The sequence below is a fragment of the Pygoscelis adeliae genome, unplaced genomic scaffold, assembly GCF_000699105.1.
Source record: "Pygoscelis adeliae isolate BGI_AS28 unplaced genomic scaffold, ASM69910v1 Scaffold207, whole genome shotgun sequence".
Taxonomy (NCBI): domain Eukaryota; kingdom Metazoa; phylum Chordata; class Aves; order Sphenisciformes; family Spheniscidae; genus Pygoscelis; species Pygoscelis adeliae.
In genome coordinates, this window is record NW_008825160.1 from 1,052,583 (window position 1) to 1,073,582 (window position 21,000).

Here is a 21,000-nt window from a genome sequence, read left to right on the forward strand (position 1 = left end):
ATCGCGAGGTCGCTCTCGCACTCATTGCACACTCTCTCGGTGCGCTCACTCTCTTGTGCCCCCCCATCCTCTCTCATGCCCTCTCTCCTCTTGCTCATCGTGCTCGCTCATATATAACCCTCATTTTAATGCAGGTAAAACTTTTATACAGGTTTTCTCTTCCTCGTTCTTGCAGGTGGCTGAAGTTCTTCAGGCAGATTCTTGGCTTGGAGAACTTGAGTCAAAGTAGTGGTTGACCGAATTATAAGTGTGGTGGGGAGAGAAGTTGGGGGGAAATTAGTTGCTTTATGTTAGAAGTTGGGTATTTCATATTCCAAAGAATGATGATGATATATACGCATGACTTTTAATCCCCAAAATAAACATCATGTATCCTATGGCAAATGAAGTTGCAAAGCATTTTATGGCTTGTGTGTTGGCATCGCTTCGTTTAAAAATTGGTCACTTTTGTGGTGACGCACTTGTTAAACTGTGTGGGCGGCTGTAATAGTCTGGGACAGGAAACGAGCTAAAACTGTGCAAAATAAAGCTTTCCTTTTTTCAGACTTTGCTAGCTGAAACTAGGACTAAGACACAACACAAGGACTAATGTCAGTCATGCTCACTGAAACGTGCCGTGAGATATTCTAATAAGCTCTGCAGCCCTAATCGCTAGTGTTTGTCTCATCAGAGTGTCTCGCGTTAATGTAAAGGTTTAGTAATTCCCTGCCAACGTGGTGGTGGTGCTGTGCTGGCTTAGAGGTGAAAATATGAGTGAGTCCCTAAACGTGGATTTATTCCCTTTCCTTGGTGAGTGAAACAAAAAACCTCTCCAGGCACCTTTTCTTTCAGAGCGTTCCTCTTGCTAGGATGAGCATGAATCGGAAGGACATAGGTAAAAATCTGAGAATGTGTTCAGTAGCTCAACCAAGATCCATGCTTTGCAGTAAATGTGCCCCCAGTCTGTATTAAACCTTTTCGAAAAGGGAAAGAAAATGAAAGTGGAAGTCCAGACACTTGAAATGCTGCCATGTGACTATATTTAGTAAAGGGTTTTCCTAGCTTTTTTCCGAGCAAGGTGTGGTAGAGTTAAATAATTCTCGTGGCCATGAAGGCCACCAGTTGGTTATGAATGAGTGCCAGTGAAAGGAAACACATGACAGCTGTTTTTCTGTTTATTAAACTAGATAACTTTCTTGAGTCTTGAAATAGAATGACCCAGAAATTATATATTCAATAACAAACCTGTTATGTAGTAACCTACTCGGGCAGAAGAGGGCTGATCGTTCTATTTTTAAACTAGTTCTGGGCTTATATAGGAAGTGTGAAGCAATAAGGCTGGTAATGGTGAAGGCCACAGCCCTGTCATAAATGCTCATACCGATGGCTCCAGCGATGGTCTGACTGGGAAGACTGCATGCAGAAGAACATTTAATTCCTCTGAGTGGCTTGATGAATAATGTGTAGAACAAAAGGATAGATTTTTATTTAGCCACAAGCTTAATTGCGAAAGCAATGGGTAGGTTTTTGTAGTGGCAAGGGCAGCCCCTGGCGAGTATCTTGGTTATTTTATGTTTTTATTTTCACATGCAATGCAAGTTTCATTACTCCCTAATAAAAAATGTTTGAGCAGAAGTGGTTAAAGAGAAGGAAATTAAGAAAATACAATGTGACGCTAATTGCACAGGCAGCAGCTTGCGTAGTGCAGTTCGGAATCTGGTTCAGCATATTTGATGGGGAGATGTAAATTTTGAACAGTTTAAGAGCATATGTATAAAGTTAGTGGCACTGTCCAAACAATTGGTTTCAGTTTTGCATCTGAGAAGACCAGTTTTCCTCTCTTGATTTCCGTTCTGTTGTGTAGATCGTATCAGGAACTAATTTGAAGTACATTAATAAAATTTATACTCGGTTGTGTCATGCAGAAGCATGCGTATGGTTGTCATCAAATGGTAGCACAGACCAGAGCTTCAAAAAAGTTTGGAATTTTGCTGCAGCTCCCAGTGTGACAGAACTGGATTTACTTTCCTGGGTGTGCAGTAACAAGCTGTTGAGGTCCTGAGGTGTCATACGTGACTTACTCTGCTGCTGTTTGTGCATCTTCACTTACAAATGCGTTTGTAAGTAATCATAAATCAGAAGTTTTACTCTTCTAATGTTTTGTAGCATCTTTTTTGTAAGTGTTGTAATTTGAGGCTTAACAATTAGGCTGAGGTTTTTGCACAGTTACTCCAATTAGTGTCTGTGTGCCATGCCTTGAATGAGCAAACACTTCAGTTTGTAATTCGGATTTTTGGAATACTTCATGCATACTTGGACATTAAATGTACTGATGTTGCTTATAGCAATAGGATGGAAAAGTGTCAAATATCTTGGTATATGTATTTGTCTGAAATCTCATAGACTTGTTCTCTCCAGGTTCAATAAATCACTTGATCTTATGTACACTTTTATCACATCTTGCAAAGCTATAGAGAATAGTCTGTCACATCTAAAATCCTGGTAGCAGTCCAAAAATATCCACGCAGCCAGCTGTTTGCAGCTCTTGAGGCGATATATTTTTTCTGACATCAGTGAAATTTATAGCCTGTACCCACGGTGTCAGCAGTGTGTGTGTTTATACGTAAAACCAGAAAGTACATCTATATATGTCTATATATTAAAAAATACAAAAATGCACACATAGGTACAGGTATGGGGCCACAGGATTTAAAGCCAACCTGTCTTTTGTTTCAGTCAGCAGATAAATTCACAGAAAGGTTGTCTTTAGTTTTTCTGCTTATATTTTCTGTAACGCCTGCCTGACTCGGCAGGTGCTGGGGTGTGCGGAAGCAGGAAGGGGGGCTGCAGAGCTCCTTCCATGGCCATAGGCTTAAGAAATCACTGCTAGCCATGTGGAGTAATTGCCATGCCTTGCTCCCTTCTAGGCATGTATGCCAAGATAAAGGATTTAACTGCAGTCCTGGATTTCTCTCCCTTAATTTAGGGTAAGAATTGAATAATGCGGGATGAACTTTGTGCCCAGCTTTTGCAAATCTTGTGTGATACTTGAGAAAGTATGTCTTCGTGACCCAAGCATTAGGTTTGTGATTCCAGCAAGATTAAGAATTGCGGTTGCTGCTGCTGGTAGTGCTAGCTTCACTTTCTCAGCTTCGGGAGAAATCTGCAGGGAAGATATGATGGTGTAGGAGGAGTTCGTAGACGGTGTTGTGTACTGTCTGTTCTGCATGGGAATTTTGGCAGCGGGCTGTGCCATGTATCAACTACTGCCTTGCTCATTACAGGACCATCGTTTTGCTCATCCCTTCCTTTACTTCAGAAAATCTGTTTTCTGTATAGAACTTTGTTTTTTCTGAAGTTTGGGAAGTACTTTGAGACAAAAGCATGGCTTACTGCTAGTTAAACTAACAGTGGGTTCTGACATTTAGGTGGATGGGGTTCTTCACAAAACTAGAAATTTTTCATCCAAAAAAAAAAAAAAATCTGGGAAAGCACCAAAGCATTCTTCTGTTGCACCACCCTAGCAGTGCTGATACTGGTTTATTTTCTTCATTCTGAAAAAAATTGAGATGCTGGAAACATCTTTGGCAGTAAATCTTCCTTATTCTAAATAGGTACCTATCCAGTCTGCATTATCAGCTGTACTGCTACATGTATGGGTATTTCTTTTAAGCTAAGCTTTTTGTAAGTGTAGTGAGAGAACCAGCCGTTGAGATCACACGTTTATCCTGACCCTCTCTAGAACGATGTCAGTACTGCTGCTAGATTCGGAATTAGTTGCTCTATAGGGCTGTGACAGAAAGACTGATAACTAAATGGAAGGGGAAAGTTTGTTCTGCTTCTCACCCAAAAGGTGCACTTCTAGAGTAAGATTGTCCCATACATAGAGCTGTATAGCGCAAGCGGAATGATGCCCACGACACTTTATGGAGAGGTACTAGTCTCTGCTCAGGAACCATAGAAGGCAGCCACATGCATGCAACTACTCCACTTGATGTCGATGAAAGACTCAAAATACTGTGTCATGTCTGGTTTGGCAGTGCTGCTTCTTGGAGGAAAGGGCCACCAGCAGTGCCTGCAGTGGGAGGTGTCCTACAACGCCTTACTGATCTGCTTGTGCTGTAGCCTTGATCACAGGGTTTTGTGACAAAATCCAGCATGATGAGTAATTGTGATTCTGCACTTCGTCTTGTTTCTCTGTTGTGTGCTGCTTATTTCTGAGAAGTTAGGGAAGAGAATTAAACACATTGATTTCAGGTATAAAACTCGACGTATTCTGCAAAACAGGATGTCTCCAGACTCTCTCCAAGACCTGTTTTATAGGGGAAGGTTAAATAAACTTGGTGCTCGATGGTCCCCGATGAATGGTGCAAGCGCTTCTCTGCGTATGCTTTTCAAGTGGAACCGATCTTTTCCTCCAGCAGTGGTGTAAGGGGAGAACACATGGTCACTAGGGAGAACATTTTCATCATTTTATGTGTAAAGCCCCTTTATTGTCAGTTAAGTGGCTTGGTTTTATTTGGTATGGTTAATAAGCAGTTGGTTCCTATGTTAGCCACACATCAAACTTAGTTTGTGTTCAGTGGTTAAATAGTGTCAGCCCAGAGAGGAAAAGTAATTTGATGTTCTCTTAGCATGTGGAACATACTGTATTTATCTAATTGTGTATTCAGTTTAGGTTTCATTTCAGGCTGTAGTGGGCGTTTGAATCATCGCTCTCTGTAGTTTAATCCTATTTGCCAGATTTCAGGAAGTTTGCATCCAACTTGAAAGAATGTATGTAAGCCCTGAATAGAAATGCTAGGAATAGGTAGTTCAACCAAATCTTTTTCCTGGATAAACTGCTTTTAAAGTAATATTCCTCAAAAGCCTTTGTTTTATTCCAGGAACAAAGGAGAAAATATAATAATGGGGAGGGATCATCTTAACTTTCATTCTCTGGCTTTGTAAACTGAATTTTTGAAGGCTGTAATGCTTCTCCCTTAGTATGTTTTGCAGCCTTGGCTTTAATATTAAAATTCACTGTTCTCTCTTCCGCAGTATTTGATTCTGAAACTTGAAAGACCTGCCATAGTCCAGAGTATCACATTTGGCAAATATGAGAAAACGCATGTCTGCAATTTAAAGAAGTTTAAAGTCTTTGGTGGCATGAATGAGGAAAACATGACAGATCTCTTATCCAGGTAAGATGTGATTTCATCAGCTATGGTAATCATAAAGGCTGGACCAAAATACTCTTCCCCTTTGTTCCCAAGCAGACACATGGCTAACAGTGCAATAGAGCTGTGGTTGTGATCCTGCAATTAGCTGCCCTTGTGTTTATGGTTAGGTCAGAGAGGAGCAGTCCCAACACTCGCTCCAGGAAGCCTTCCTCATTCTGCTCTAACCACAGAGGATTTGTGGAGAGATTTGGAAGAGCTGGGAGCAGGGTGCAGTGTTGCTGGATTGCGATTCCTTTCTTCTGTGTGCTTGAGGCACAAGAGAAATGATTACCCAGGTGTGGGTAACTTAAAGTAGCTTTTAAAAGCCCAAATAACCTGCTTATGTCAAGAACCTCATTGCAGCTGTAAAGGTCTGAACTAGTCAGCTGCTCTGCCTTTCTTCAAATGGGTAAATAAATCAAATAAGCAAATGGAAAACCTGTGGTTTCCTTTGTTTAGTTTGATTTGGTAGTTGTATTCACAGGGACTAAAGAAAGAGCCTGTTGGCTATTCAAGCTATCCAGAGCTTCTGAGTAGTTGCTAATGTAAATTTGCAAGGGCCTTTTAAAGAGTCTTCTGTTTCAGAAAGGGAAATGATGTTTAGATATCTATGAGTACATGAGAAGTGAGTAGCAAGAACTAGTCTATTTTTGGAGGCCTACAGAAGGAAAGTCCACCTCCGGGGAATGTATGGGTGTACATCATCTGTAGCCAGGCAGAATAGCCATGGAGAAACACGGGAAGGTCTTTGTTGCAGGTTATCCTTCAAGACCGTATAGAAACTAGCCACAACCCTCCCCGCACTTTCGCCCTCTTTAGATAGGCCAGTCTTGCAATTTGACTTTATTGCTGCTAGAATTATGGGGGAAGAGGTCTTAGTAGCATAGTAATTATTGATACCTAATGTCATTTCACTTGCACTTAAGTTTAATAAAAATCCTTATTTTGAGACCTGTACTTGCATCTTCAGTAAAAATGGACTTAAGATTTTTGATAAATTATACTAAATATTTGATATTTTTATGAAGTAATGCCCATAAATGGATCACAAAGCACTTTGGCGGTGTGATAATTCTGAGAGCTGGTCCATCTTCCTCGTGAAAACGGAAGAGTGCGGTTCAGGCAGATCGCTTGCTGAAGTCGCAGGGTTACAGGCACAGACGGGCAGCATTGATCCGATGTCAGTTCCCTCCTGAAACCACTAGCCAGTGCTGCCTCCCAGGAAGATAAGATGGTGGATAGCAGTCCAGGCATTGGTCCAGCATGCGTACTTATGATTCATAGTAATATGAAACAAACTTCGCATTTCAGGCATGACCTAGATTGCGTTTATTAGCTAGTCCTAAAATACAAGGTAAGATTTAGTAACCTTATTTATTTTTTCCCACAGTGGCTTAAAGAATGATTATAACAAAGAAACATTCACCTTGAAGCATAAAATTGATGAACAGATGTTCCCCTGTCGATTCATTAAGATAGGTAAATGCATTTTTTCAGCATTCTGAGTAGAAAATAATCTCTTCTTATACTTGTGCCAGTCTTGGCACTTGTGACTTCATTGTACTCAGGCAAAGTATCCACAATAGCTGTTCCATTTCATGATCTTTTAGGCTGGTTAGATTGGAACACAGTGAAGTCCTGTTACTAAGAAATAATAGCTTCATAATTTAAATCCTGGGGAATGAAAGCAAAATATAGTAATTTTCAGAAATACAGTTGTTGAGTCAACTAATTGCTGGAGAAGCTGCTTACTGTCCTACTATAAATTGCTATAGAGAGCTTTAAAAAAAATCATTAAGCTAAATACCAGTAAAAATTTCAGCGTTGACAACCCTAGAGTTTGAAAAAGGTTGAAGTCTTTTGTTCTCAAACACGCTCACAACACACAGAGCAACAGCAGAAGCCTTCCTTGTTCTCTTCCTGCTACGCTAATCATGTCTCATCTTCGGCTAAAGATGACCTCCAGGGGCAAAGAAGAGTTACACCCCGTGATGTCTAATCTTGTTTCTGTGGTGAAGCTTGCTAAGGGGGTGCTAACGAAGGCCAGTTACTGTGACTTGTGATGGGAGCGGGTGAGGATCTCTCTTCCTTGCTTCATGCAGGCCAGAGAGAACAAGTATCTTACAGTGGCAGTCAGCGATACTGGTTGGATTTAATCCAAGAACTTAGAGCCTTTCAGCTTTTTCGTAGCTCAGTAAATTTATCTTCCCCTTCCTGCCTACTGAGATAGTAAAAGAATGACTGGTTTTAAACTAGCTGTTTAAGGTTAAAAACAGAGCAAGGAGGTAGTTGTTGAAAAATGAGATAAGATCCTGTTGGCTAATTTAGATGAATTTAGGGGTATTTTGAAGTGTTAGGTAATTCCTTTGCCAAGACTTAGATGATAGCGGCTGTGTAGGGGCTCACTTCGGAGCCCTTTGCTCTAGTGTCTTCTACACAGCTTTCTGAATCTCCTCTCAAGTTTGCCTGAGGAATTGAAAGCTTGAGGCTGAGAGTCAAGTAGTCATTTGTGTGCCATAAATGGGGGTGTTTCCCATTCTTAGAAAAGTAGAGAAATTGGTTGTTCATTGGCTTTGTTTTTGGCTGCTACTTTTGGAAGCATCTGTAACACTTGGCTTTAGGAAACCTCAAGAGGAGCAGAAGAATAGTTAGAGTTAAAGGTTGACTGTATCAGGAAAGTTAAATTGATTATTTTTTTTTAATGTATTCTGAAGCTTCCTGCTCTCGGTTTTTGGGAAATGTTATTTTTCAGTGGCTAAAAAACAGCAAGTAGTTACTGGAGGGCTAAAGGGGCAAATGGAAAGATTACTAGCTACTTCTCTGGATGTGTAAATTATATTCCAGCAGAATGTGTTCTGATGTTATGAAGTGTAGCAGTAAGTTGAAACGTGTTAGAGAAGTGAAATGCTGATTAATTTCTACTACCAGGATTTTTTTTCTCTGACATGACATGAGTAGTATTAATAGTTACATGGCTTGTTTTGTTGGGATGGGTTCCTCATGTAGCAATAAGGATTCTGTTTTATATATTAATATTAGATTTTTATTTAACTGTCACTTTCTCACTAGATGGTTTGAGATGTTTTCCTTTTTAGCTATATCTATAGCTTTTTGTTTCTTGAAGCTATCTTCTATGAAGAAATTCCTATGCTGGGACGGAAATTAGAATGGTCTTTTCACCAAAACCTATTAAAACCTCTAGTTGATGGCTAGTGTAATTTTGTTTATGAAGTTGTGAGAGTGTGTTTTGCTGTGAAACAACTGCAAAATGATGTTACGAAATTCTGTTATTTTTCAGATTCACAGCTTGAATATGTTTTCAGTTTGTTAAAATTTCCAAGCTGCTAGCCAAAGTAACTCAAAATTCGAAATAACGTGCTGTGTTCCTTGTAATGCTGCCAGTAAACATGAGGCCAAAAGCTGCCCTTTTGGACTCTCAGAGACCGACACCGCAAAAGTTACTGTTATCAGTGAGGTTTGCGTATTTGGGGAAGGCATTAGTTAGTTCGGCAGCAACTTGCATCAGGCATTTGCTTTCTAATTCTGCAGATAAGCATACTGACCTATACCAGTTAATAACTGTTAATTACACAACAGTGTAATGACCACTGTTAATAACGCAACAGTGAGGTTTATATGGGAGGAGAGGACAGGAGGAATGTGACATGAGTAGATCCGTAAGAGGGGAAAATACTTCCTACAGCTTTCATTGCTCACATATTAGAGGAGGTTTCAGACTCATAAAAGGCAGAAAAAAATAACTTCTCTCTCCTTTTGTCAAGAAAAGACTTGCACTTCTTTTAGTTTAATTAGTTCAACTTCAGTTCCTTAGCACTGAAATGCCCAGTTGTGCAGGCTTTTGACCTACTTGACAAGTAATTTTTACATTTCATCTAGTTCCTCATTAAAGAACTTGGGAGGGGAAAGAAGATATTTATCCAGACCAAATAGGAAGAATAATCTTTTTAAAGTCCATGAGCTTTTGTTTCTGGCTCTGTTTTTGTGGTTATAGAGATTTTTTTTTTTGTACTGTGTCCTTGAAAGCAGAAGGTGTTGTAAAGACTGATTGCCATGAAAGAGCTTGAAGAAATGCTGGGTGTAATTCTCATGCCAGTTTGTTACTAGCATGGGAGTTACTAACTAGGCTTCAAGATTTTGAAGCTTTGGTATAGTAGAAATGAGCAATACTTTCTTTACGGATGGCTCCTGTGTTGAACGTATTGACTACATCTTTACCTGCATTTTTCCAAACATACGCTGTTTGTGTGTCTGCTGGCTGTAGATGAGGGACATGGAAATTAGCTTGAGAGAGGTATTTGGAATTATTGTACTGTATTTAATGCTTGAGAGGTATTTGAAATTATCGTACTGTGCTTAATGCCTCTGCTACTGTCCTCTTTAGTGTACAGGGTTGCAGTCCTTGTCTAGGCAGAGCTTCCGATTATGGAGAAATAGCCCCTAAAATCATCCTTGTGTGGGTGACCTAAATACCTTCTGCTTCTGTTGAAGGGATATTCATTTTTTTGTTATTATTTTTTTCTTCTTCTGCTGGGCATCTCATTGTGGAGTTGACAGTTCAGCTGGTCTGAACGGTTATATGCGTTTTAGGGTGGATTGCTGTAGTAAGTGCAGCAAAAAAACATCCTGAGGTGGCTTTATGGTAAAAACTGGAGAAATAACTGTAGCTTTAGGCTTCAGATTCAACACCTTCAATCATAGTGTATTTCCACCTCAAAGGTATGTGTGTGTGGAAAAAAGCAATAGAGCAAACAGTGGATAGCATAAGAGAGAGCCTCTGCAGCTGTATCGCAGGGTAGGGTGTTCACTGATTTTTAGAGGAGGATGTTTCTCCGCTATTGCGGAAGCTCTAGTAGGTTTGTGTCTACCTAGGCTGCGGTGTGAAATCTAACGTGGGTGGAGGGGAGGACAAACGAAAACCAGCCGTTGGGAGATGTGAGAAAAGAAACGGCGTTGGACCCAGGAGGGCTTATATCCGCACCCAGCATCCTAGACTGCTGTTACCACCAAACCTTGTGCAAAAATACAAATGAGATTTGTGTGTCACACTGACAAGTAATGCTTATCACTCTTTGTGTGACTGTTGCTACTTCTGTGCTGCACTTGGCGTCTCCTTGTTCCGGGTCTAAGTTAGATTGTGGCTGCTCTAAAAGGAGATTTGTCGAAAGATCTAAGCACATCTGTGGAGGCTTCAAAAAGGAGAGGGCAGAGGGAAGGATGAGAGGTGTCTCCGTGTAGTCTGGGAGCCAGGGAAGAGGTTCAAAAATGGGGAGATGATCCAGCAGAACATTTGGTCTTTGCTAAGGGAATAGAAATCACATTACAGTTTGAACTCTTATGCTTTGTTTCTTTTCCTACTCCTGTGGAGTAGTTTAGAAAGATGAAATTCAGTTTTCTCTGCCTGTGCAGCACTGTGTTCCCTAACCAACTTAACGTCTGTGTTTTCCTTAAAGTAGATGATTGCACCATGAAAATCTTGACGTTTAAATCACCATTTCTGGTATTTTGTTGCCTTCTTGTAAACAAGACTGTTGAAAGCTCTGAGTTAACTGGTGTGGGGGGGAAGTGTTAGCAAGTTGATGGCTTTGCATTTTTTTGTGGTGATAGCTACCCAGGATTTTTATGCACGTCCTGATATGTCTTTCAGGCTGGCTACCAAGATAAAGGGTGAACTGTTAAATTTTTCCAGGAGAAGCTGGTATAAGTCTTGAGACGAGATGCTGAAAAGAAATAGAGGTGGACACCTCTGCTTTTTTTCTGGAATGAGGTGGGAAGGTGGTAATACTTAGGTTTGGTTTTTCACCCAGTAAACTCAGTATTACGAAATTGGCCTCAGGTTCACCATCAGGAAATTTATGGTCTTGGTCCATTTGAGGTGGTCTGTGGTTTGGTTCAGTGTTTCAGTGCAAGAAGCTGCTGGATAGGTTTTGATTCTTTATAGCTGAGCAAATATCAAATTTAACTTCAGTTTGGTCTTGGTCTGTGTTTGGGTCTGAGGAAACATCAAAGGTGGTATTTTACATTTTACTCTTACGTGTGGTATTTTGTCAGTCTGCCACCTTAATAGGTGGGATACCCAGGATTAAACTTATCTGTGTACTTGGATTTAAAAGTGGTAATGTTTTATGGTATTAAGGTACCATATTGGCAGCACTCATCTTGTGCAGAGGACAAAACTAAGCAGGAGAGAAGTTTCCTGGGCAGAGTGTACGCAATGTGGACAGAAGACAGGTGACTCTTGGTTTTCCTGACCAGTTTACTTCTCTCCTGTCTCCACAAACATGCACCTACTAGGAACTGCTCTGAGAGCATCTCACTTGGTATGCTGAACGATCAAATAGAAAGAAACTGTTTGAACAGGATGATTTGAGAGCTGTAATGTATGAAGTACCTACTTACGGATATTAAAATCAGTTACAAATTGCATATTCAAAGTCTCTTTGGATCTTTTCTAAAAATCTCTTCTCCTGATGACTGTTCCCAGAAGTTGTCATAAGTATTTACCAATAGGTTCATAGAAACACCCTTTAATATTTAGAAGATCATGTGTTTGAACATATGCTTTGTGCCCAAACACATTGCAGAAAATGATAGATCTAGCTTGTTTGAAGTGTAAATACTTAAGAACCTTTAACAGCTCAGGAGCAACTTTAAGACAAATCTTGGTTTTTATTTCCTCAAGGAGTAGGTCAGAAAACCATTAGTTTAATGAGTTAATCTCAGTGGTATTTTATAGTGGTTTGAAAGACAACAAGCAATTTCTCTGTGGCAAAAATAGTTTCTGTGGAAGGGAGGAAGTAGTGGACTCCATGCTGTTGCTAGTAACTACTCATTCATCTCTAATATGATCTTTTCCTGTTTATCAGTTACGGTCAAATAAAAAGGAAACAAAAGTATTTGAAATGAAACCACTTGACTTCACTGCAGTTTTAAGGAGTCAGAGTTCACACAAGTTTTCTGGGGACTGGAGTTGCTCTGAAAAGCAAAACCAAGTCTTAACCTGCAGATTAATCAGTAGATCAGTGCAAGACCATAGATGTTAACACAGAGTGGTAGAGAGCCTTAGGTGAGAGGCTGCTGTGTGTTTGACAGGTCATTTAATATTTTAAGTATCTCTGTTCCAATACGCAGATAAAATGGTATTAGCCAAAAAGCTGCACAGATTTAAGCTTAAAAAAAAAAATTAGATACAGTTTTAAAATTGGAAACTGACAGTTTTCCCTCCCTCCCTCCTCCATAACTTGCAGACGTTACTAATTTTGTAAAGTTTAAAATACTCAAGCTTCTTGTCTTCACCTTTAGGTAAAATAATTGTTGCTGACAAATGTGGAAATAAATGTACTATGAGGAGCAAATACTGTCGCTAGTATGCTCGTGATTCCCATCCATGTCAAAGCTTGTTGCCTCTTTGAGCTGTTTTAAATGATAGTATTTTTGCTCTTTTGCTTAAAGCAAGCTTCTGCTTTGTAATGAATGATCTGCTGTGTTGATGTTGCTCGGCACAGGTTGCTTTAAACGACAACTTTAGCATGATGTATTTGGTAATTTTCCGAAGCTTACTTAAATGAACTAGAAGTTACATCAAATCAGAAATACTGAATTTTGTGTAACCTTTAAAAGCATTCTGTTGAAATAGTACTACGTATAGTCTGATGAGACTAATGCAGCGGTTGTTTGATGTTTATGCATCCTTTTTCTCCTTTTCCTTTCTTCTCCAGTTCCACTCTTATCCTGGGGACCTAGCTTCAATTTTAGTATCTGGTATGTTGAACTTAATGGCATTGATGATCCAGATGTGGTCCAGCCGTGCCTCAACTGGTACAGTAAGGTAGGCCTGCATTTTAGATGCCTGTTTGTTTGAAGATTTGTAGTCTCAAAATCTTGTGAAATGTCTCTTACTGGAATTATGTGACCTTTTCATTCCTTGAATATCAGCTGTTAAAACAACAAACACGCATAGTTAAAACTCAAACCACATGGCTGACTTTGACTCTAAGTGAATCTTTTTGAATTGTATCTGCTTGTTCTCTTTAAAAAAACCAACAGAACGCCCCCAAAAAACGCAAAACCACCACCACAAAAAAAAAAACCTACAAAAAAACCCCTGCTAGGTAGACCTCACAAGAAAAACATAAAAGAAAGGAACACTGAGTCAAAGGGGACAATATTAGTAAAGTAGTATTTGTATTGGATGGGAAATGAATCTTAACAAAACCAGATTCCGTTTCTCCTCTTCTTGCCTTTTGATTAGGCATTCTTTTATCATACCAGTCCTTCTGTAGAGCTATACGTAGCCTAGAGCCTCTTGAGTTACATGTGCAGCTTTTGTTACAGGGTATAAAAATGAGCTTGTTTCAAAGAGAATCCACATTGGTGTCATTCCTGTTGCAGCTCCTTGCACTTCTGATGTTTCCCTCTTACTGTCTTTTTGCTGAATACTCTGGAACAGAGGGGAGCTGATGCCACTGGACTGTGAGATGAGATGATTTATACCATTTGTCACTTTGATAGACAGAAAGTTCAAAGGGTTCTAAACATTATTTGTATAAACTGTATTTAATTGAGTACAACAGATGCCTCTCCTGTGGGAGGGAAGCGCACATTGACAGCCAGAATTCATTTATTTGCTGCTTTTTATGCATAGATCTTCTGGAACAATTCTTGAAATTCATATTGTGTTACAGAGAAGACGTCCTTCCCAGCTGAATAAGACTGGGTAGTGGAGCAGCATATCTCTGCTTCCAGAAAGAAAAACTTAAAAGGAGATAAAGATTGTGCATTGTGGTACTGAGTCTCCCTCACCAGTTTATGGCGTTGCCAGTATGGTAAAGAAACCTTGTGGCCATGCTATCTGGCTCGTACATGTTGATACCAACATCACAAGCTTCTTCATGGAGCATTTAAAAACAGCACTAACAGTCACAATGGAAGTTGTCTGTAGCTGTTCTATGATTAAAGTGGTATTGTGGTCACTATTCTGCTGATTACTGATGTCCAATTCCAAAAAGTCCAGTTGACAGAGGCTGCTGATGGTTTTCTGTGCTTCTTTCTGCTGCCTGTGCACATGGTAGTGTCTGTGGCATTTTTAACCAGCTGCTGTAATCAGGAAGCTCTGATTTGTATTTTTTTTGGTCAGGAGCCATCTGATGATGATGTCAGCATCTGTTTTGTTCCATCTTATCCCATGGAATCGACACTTTTCATGGTCAGCATGTATGTAGTGACAGCTTCTTCAAGGGATGCCAGCATTGTTCTTCTAAAGCTTAGAGCCCTAAAGCAGCAAGGCAGAGACTTAGTCATGATTGTTTGGGCTCTACTAGGATCAGTTGCCAAGTTTTTGGTGATGAGTGCATGTCTCACTGGTGTTCTGCTCTCTCTCAGTCCTGAGAGGCCACTGTTGCCGGATCCACGTAGGAGGATATATGTGCTGACCCATATTTGCGGAAAGGCAGAAAGGTTGACCTGTTTCTTCCAGTTCTTTGAGATGGTGTGAATATTTTCATGCATGTTCTTAGAAATCTCAAAGGCTTTGAAATCTAATAATTCTTTACTGCCTGAGACATCAGATGAGAAGAAGGTTCTACACAAAGTTGCCCATCCTTTTTTGTTGTGTGTGCTTCAACCAACAAAACCTCCCTCTCCTGAAGGGAGTGGAGTTGGGGGTAACAGACAAGGACGCAAAGCAGCGAGCATGTTCCTCGGTTCCCTCCCTACTGCTTTCTCCTTGCTGTCCCCCTCAGCCTACTGCCTCCTGAAGGCCTTACTGCTTTGCTTTTACTGCAGAGTGGGCATACTTTAGCAACTAGTTCAAGCATTGGAACAGGCTGCCCAGGGAAGTGGTGGAGTCACCACCCCTGAAGGTATTTAAAAGACGTGTAGATGTGGCACTTAGGGACGTGGTTTAGTGGTGGACTTGGCAGTGTTAGGTCTGTGGTTGGACTTGATCTTAAAGGTCTTTTCCAACCTAAATGATTCTATGATTCTAACTAGTAAGTGGCAGTTTATCAATGGCTATCGCTTTTGTTTTTGATAATGAACACTTAAATATTTTTAATTCTACTAGTGTATTTGACAGTGTTAATGTCTTAGTCTCATGCTCTTGTTACGTTTTTAGCCATAGGAATTATTTACAGCTTCAGATCAAAGCTGCTATTGGGTTGTTATCTCTTTAAACCTGTATGACAGCATTTAGAAAGGAGCCTTTTATATAGTTTTTATACACCTTTTTGCATAAAAAAAAGTTCTTACATTTAACTTCTGAAGTACTACTATGGTGTAACTTAAATACAAACTTTTATATTGCATCGAGTGGCCAACCTGCATCCAACAGTCATTTGTGTGCCCTGTAACCAGAAATAGTCCTCACATGCTGACTCAGAGCACAAAGCCACTCATGAAGATTCTATGATGTTTTGTAAGCCAAGCCTATCGGTCATGAGAGGCTCAATGGAAATACGCCAAGTCTGAATTTTGTCTAACGCCTAAACTAGAGGAGCTGAAAGTGCAGAAGCTGGTTATTACTGGTGTGCAGCTACCCTTTTGCTTGCTATCCCTTTGAGCAACAAAGAATCTGATGTGGTTTTGGCCTTGACTGATGTAAGTGAACGTTTGCTTAAAGACAGTGTCTTAGGTATCTCTCAGGGGAAAAAAAAAAAAGTTTTTTTCCCAGTTGTGCTGTAAAACTCTGTTTTAGCTTTAATATTCCTTTGCCACAGTCTTGCATTTTTATTGGTACGTGTCCTTGGCCTTTTTCACGTGGGCTGGGAACTGATTTTCTAAAAATGCATAGTTCTGGCTATTTGCAGCTGTGAAATACTGATGGATTAAGAACTAAAAATATAGCACATGGCCGTGTTTCTTTTTAGCTGCTTCGGTTTATGAGATTCTTGCTATAGAGCCATTATTTCAAGAGCACTAATTTTTGTTGAATGTTAGCGTTAGTTCCAGGTTTTCAGAAAGATTCCGTTCATTTAAATACTATAAACTTCACTTGCAGCAGTGGAGTCCATTTAGGAGTAAAATCTTTTGTCTGTAATTCGATCAGTCTTACAGATTTTTAAGTTACATTTGCTTTTTACCACAGTAGATGTGTGTTAAAGATGGAAATTGGTATTTTTTTTTCTTGAATGCCTTAGAATTTAGGTTTGAAGAGTCTATTTAAAATAAGTGGTTCTGCTATTTACCAACTAAAAAATCTGTGTTACTTGTGCATATTAGCATCTTTGAAAACGCAGTGGATGATTTGGTAGGTTACCCGCACAAGCTGTAGCTCTTACGCAGAGTTTACTATTCCTTCATGTTTCTGTGCCGGAATGTTCAACCCGAGGTGGGTTTCTCTAGCCTTTCTCACCCCTTCCCACCACTGAGTGGGAAATGGGCAGCTTTGGCTCATCTGTGCTATGAAAGCAGGGGTTCTGCTTCAACATGCATGGGAATATTTTGAAGGTAAAACTTTGGCGTGCGTGTAAATCCTTGCAGCCATTGAGCCGAAACCCTCGCGAACCCACAGGATTTGGGGTCAGCCCTGCCTTCTGCCTTTACGCTGCAGGAGCAGTGGTCATTGCAAGTATTCCTATTCTCGTGGGTTTTTTTTTTTCTTCTGCTTCTAGAAAAGCTGTGACCTACTTACTCTCCTAAATTATTTTGTTATATAAGAGTCATACAATCAAATTATGTAACGCTGATAGCGAAGGCTTTTTCCTGCCCTGTACTTCGTGTAGGCCTCGAACAGCAGGGCCAGGCAGATGGGGGGGGGGAATAATGGTCACTCCAGAGATCTGGGACACTGTGCACTCTCTTCTTGTATGCTTATTAAATTGGATGATATCAAGTTGTATAATTTCTGTACCGAACTTATGTAGGAAAGTAAATGCCTGCACTGTGCACAGCTTGTAATGTCTTTCATATAGTGTTTCTCTGTAAGCTCGTTAGCAATTTATGTGCAGTGTGTGTAAGAGATCCTGCTTCTGTCTCCAGGCAGGTTCACAGGTAGCTCCCAGCAGTGCTGGTAAAAGAAAAAATCTACATGTCTCATAGGTTTTCTTGTGTTCCAGTAGTACCGTGAACAGGAAGCCATTCGCCTTTGCCTAAAGCATTTTCGTCAGCACAACTACACCGAAGCTTTTGAGTCGCTGCAGAAGAAAACCAAGATTGCTCTGGAGCACCCTATGTTGACAGACCTGCATGACAAACTGGTATTGAAGGGAGACTTCGATGCTTGTGAAGAACTGATAGAAAAAGCTGTGAATGGTAAGAGAATCAGAGGGGTCTGGTATATTAATTAAAAAAAAAAAAGCATTGAAATGTTACTGCTCTGAATGTTGATGTACTTAGTAGAATTGGCTAGTCTGTGCGCTATTTCATGTCTAGTGTGGTGTACTGTCAGCTTTTGGACTTGTGAGTATGTGTATGATGAAGGCTAAAAGTTCAGTCATGAAATCTCTTATCACTGCTACTTTTGGAGTCTCTTTCCCCCAGAGATGACAACATGGTGCACTTGAGTGGGTAAAGATAAGTTCTTCACGTAAGTGGCTGGCAAGCTGAAGGTGGGTTTGACTATCAGAAAAGTCACTGGAGTGGTGAGCGGGGAAGCGTAAAACTTGAGTTCACAGTAGTGATCTGTATCATGGTTTCTGGTTAGAGCTTACTACTGAGTTGGTGTTTCAGCAGAAGTTTTCAGCTGTGTTTGAATGAGAACGCTGTCTTTGCTTATGGGGAAAATAGTCCTTGGAGAATGGTGTAGAAGTCACAGTGACTGGAGGCAGAGGCTGTTTTCCCTTACAGAGCAGGACTTGGCAACTGGTTTAATTGTAAGAACCATTAATTTTTTTACTTGGAAACTTTCAACTTGAGAGCTGTTTACACACGGTGCTTCTAACTCCTAAAATGGGGGAGATGTACTTTCTGTTGATAGAATGGGATATAGAAAGAGTTGGGCTATTCCACTGAAGTGTCTCCCAAGACCTGTGCAGTGGTTTTGGATAACAATCTGATAAAACAGAGGTGCTCTTGGCCACGGGTGTAGTGCTTTTTGACTATGTGCAGTCACTCTTTATGAGAAACTTGTGCTGGCATGAGACGGGAACCTTGTGTCTGATGCCAGTAGAGTCAGGGACTTAGTGGACCAATTTCATGGATGTCTGGCACCAGAGATGTGTTTTCTAATTCTGGGCTAATCAGTCATTTCGCAATATCTTTTAGACAGATGCCAGCATACCTGCTTGACTCCATCAGTGTGGTTTGTACCACTAAAGTTGGAAGCGGTTCTCAGCATATGATAGAAATGATAGCTTTAAAATCAAAGTTTGTCTTCCATGAAAATCCACCTTCTTTTTGTGAACAAGCTGTTCAACTAGGCACGATGTTAGGGAGCTTATTGCAACAGGTTGTCAAAAACTGCAGTAAATGGCTTTCTACGGGTTTTGGCTCAAGGTTTCTCGACTATATAGGTAGAACAGCTGAGCTCTGCCCTGTGCTGAGCTCCCTGAGCAGCTACAAGCGTTAAGACTGAGAATTGCCAGCGTTCATCCTCGCCCTCCGGAGTGTTGCCTGCCCTCCTGAGACGACGTAGTGTTGTTGGCTGGGATGGGAGCGTGAACAGCTTCCTGTGATGCAGGGGCATCTTGCAACTGGCAGCTTCCTCCTGAATCGTAAGGGCAAGGGAGGGTTGTAGGATGAAAAAGCAGCAGGGAGCTGTGGCTGGCTGTTACTGTCTTTGCAGTGTTTCTCAAAGACATGAGTGTCTGGGGGGAGCTGATGAGCCCACCAATACGAGGCAGGATCTGCTGAGAGCCAGAGGGGTGCTATATGCTGATGGTGATGATTTTATCAATGCATCGGTCTGCTGCCTTGGCTGTGGCTTAATCTCGTCAGTGCCTAGAGGCCGTCCTCTTTCCACTTCATTGCAGGCTGTAGTAGAAACCATTTCTTGAATGGAATTTCACTAGAAGTCTAGAATGTGCTGAAGAAGTTCCCTCAAAAATGGACTTTTTTTTTCTTGGGCACTAATGAAGTAAATGTCTGCGGCCTCACTTCTTGAGCTGTTACATGTTAATTTCTTTTACTACTTAATATTTAACATACTGCATTTATTCTATCCAGCAGTTTTCCCCTAGGTCTTGAGCTGAGGTGGTGTTTCTGTTTCCCCTTGTATGTTGGGAGTGGGGTTGCTGTCTGCAGTGCTCAGCTTTTCCAGGTGTGGAAGTACTGGCAAAGGACTTGCCTGGTAGCAAACTGTAGGTCTTGTATTGTACTGTGTGACAAACAGACACTTGCTTCTTGTCAGATTTGATGTGAATAATCTTGCTTCCCTGGTTCTTGTAATTACGTCCCTTTTTGGAGGCTGAGGAACTCAGCATCACTTAAGCAAACTAGAGAAATATGCTGTGGCTTGTTTTATCAGTCCTTCTTTTTTGTTCCAGCAAGTACAGAAGCAAGTATTTCTAGTAACAGACTGTGGATAACTTAGCAGGAGAGTCGTCAAGTAACATCATTAAGTTTTGTCACTGCTTCTGAGGGACAGAATAATATGCATGAGGATGTTTATAGTGCTTCCTTTTAATCCGGCACCTGGCTAGCTGAAGTTAAATGTCAGTGTACGCATCTCCCGTTGCTCCGTTGCTCATCTTTAATGATTTTGCTTGTCTTGGAATACATTAACCTTCCTCCCCCCATCCTTCTGCAACTCTTTATGCTGTCTTCAGCTTTTGTACCCATTTAAAGCTCTGTCGCCTCCCAGCACCCTTCGGAGAGAAGTGCTATCTATCCCGAGACACTGAGGCTGTATCCCATATTTGCTTTAAGCTGACACAACTGCGGGTTTTTACTAACTGGGTCAATCCTGCCCTTACTCAGGACGCTGTGTCCCCTGGCCCCTTGTTTGCTGGCACTGGTGCTGATGCTGCCACATGGCAAACCAGGTCAGGGAGCTGATCGGGCTACAGTGTGGGAGAGGATGGGACAAATCTCCTGATAGCCACAAAAACCCTGAAACTGCAGCTGGAATAGTTTGTCTGGAGTTGTACAAGACGACAGTCGAGTCAAGGTGTTGAATGTAGCTGGTATTTAACAGCTGGATCCTTCTTCTTGGTAGGATTGGGAATAGGTGTTTTCAGCCTTAAACACGTTCTCCTGTAGTATTGCTACCATCTGCTCCCTGTGGTCCTCCACAGTTACCTGTCCTTACTCAGTTCTGCATCTCTCTCAAGCTCCTCTTTGAAAGAGGCTCGTTAGCACCCAGCATTTTACCATTTTACTTTCTTAGCAGCTTTGTTGTGAAGTCTCCATAGCTTGCTGCTTAGTCTCTAAGGTGTGGGTGTTCTTACGACTGAACTTCTCTGATGTGTTGTTTTTTCCAAATAAAAGCAGATTAACTTTAGTCCTGTGTATGGTCCGTGTAGTGTAGTTGAAGTGTAGAGTTAATTGAGATATACAGATGCTTAAATTATCCCTGAAATTGTTCAAAGAGGGAACTGTTCTGTTACAGACTGGACATGAATACGTGAACTTCTGACCTCTTGCTGATCTGAGAGTTCATTGCCTTAAAGGAACAAACAAAAGTGCAATGAGGTTGACAGAGATACTGCGCACTCAGTTCAGCCTAAAATGTCTTCTGTAGAGGCTAATATTTGCTGTGGTAGGTATTTAAAAAGTGAAATGCGATGCATCTCTTGCAGGCTATTTCCATAGGCTTAGTCATGTAGAAAAAGAGTAGGTGGTCAAGAATTAGTGCTAGCAGAGCTAACTCTTGTTCTTTTGCATTGCTAATGATGAACGCTGTCTTCCACCTCACATCACCAGATGA

The 21,000-nt window shown here is 40.8% G+C and overlaps 1 protein-coding gene across 1 annotated transcript in view; it reads left to right on the forward strand.

Annotated features, from left to right (window-relative positions):
* The window catches only part of MKLN1 (muskelin 1, intracellular mediator containing kelch motifs), an 86,267-nt gene that overhangs the window by 5,642 nt on the left and 59,625 nt on the right, over nt 1-21,000 (forward strand). Inside the window, exons 3-6 of the mRNA XM_009328695.1 lie at nt 5,020-5,162; nt 6,571-6,659; nt 12,917-13,026; nt 17,255-17,447. Of these exons, the coding sequence (XP_009326970.1) occupies nt 5,020-5,162; nt 6,571-6,659; nt 12,917-13,026; nt 17,255-17,447 (535 nt within the window). The remainder of the gene's footprint in view (nt 1-5,019; nt 5,163-6,570; nt 6,660-12,916; nt 13,027-17,254; nt 17,448-21,000) is intronic.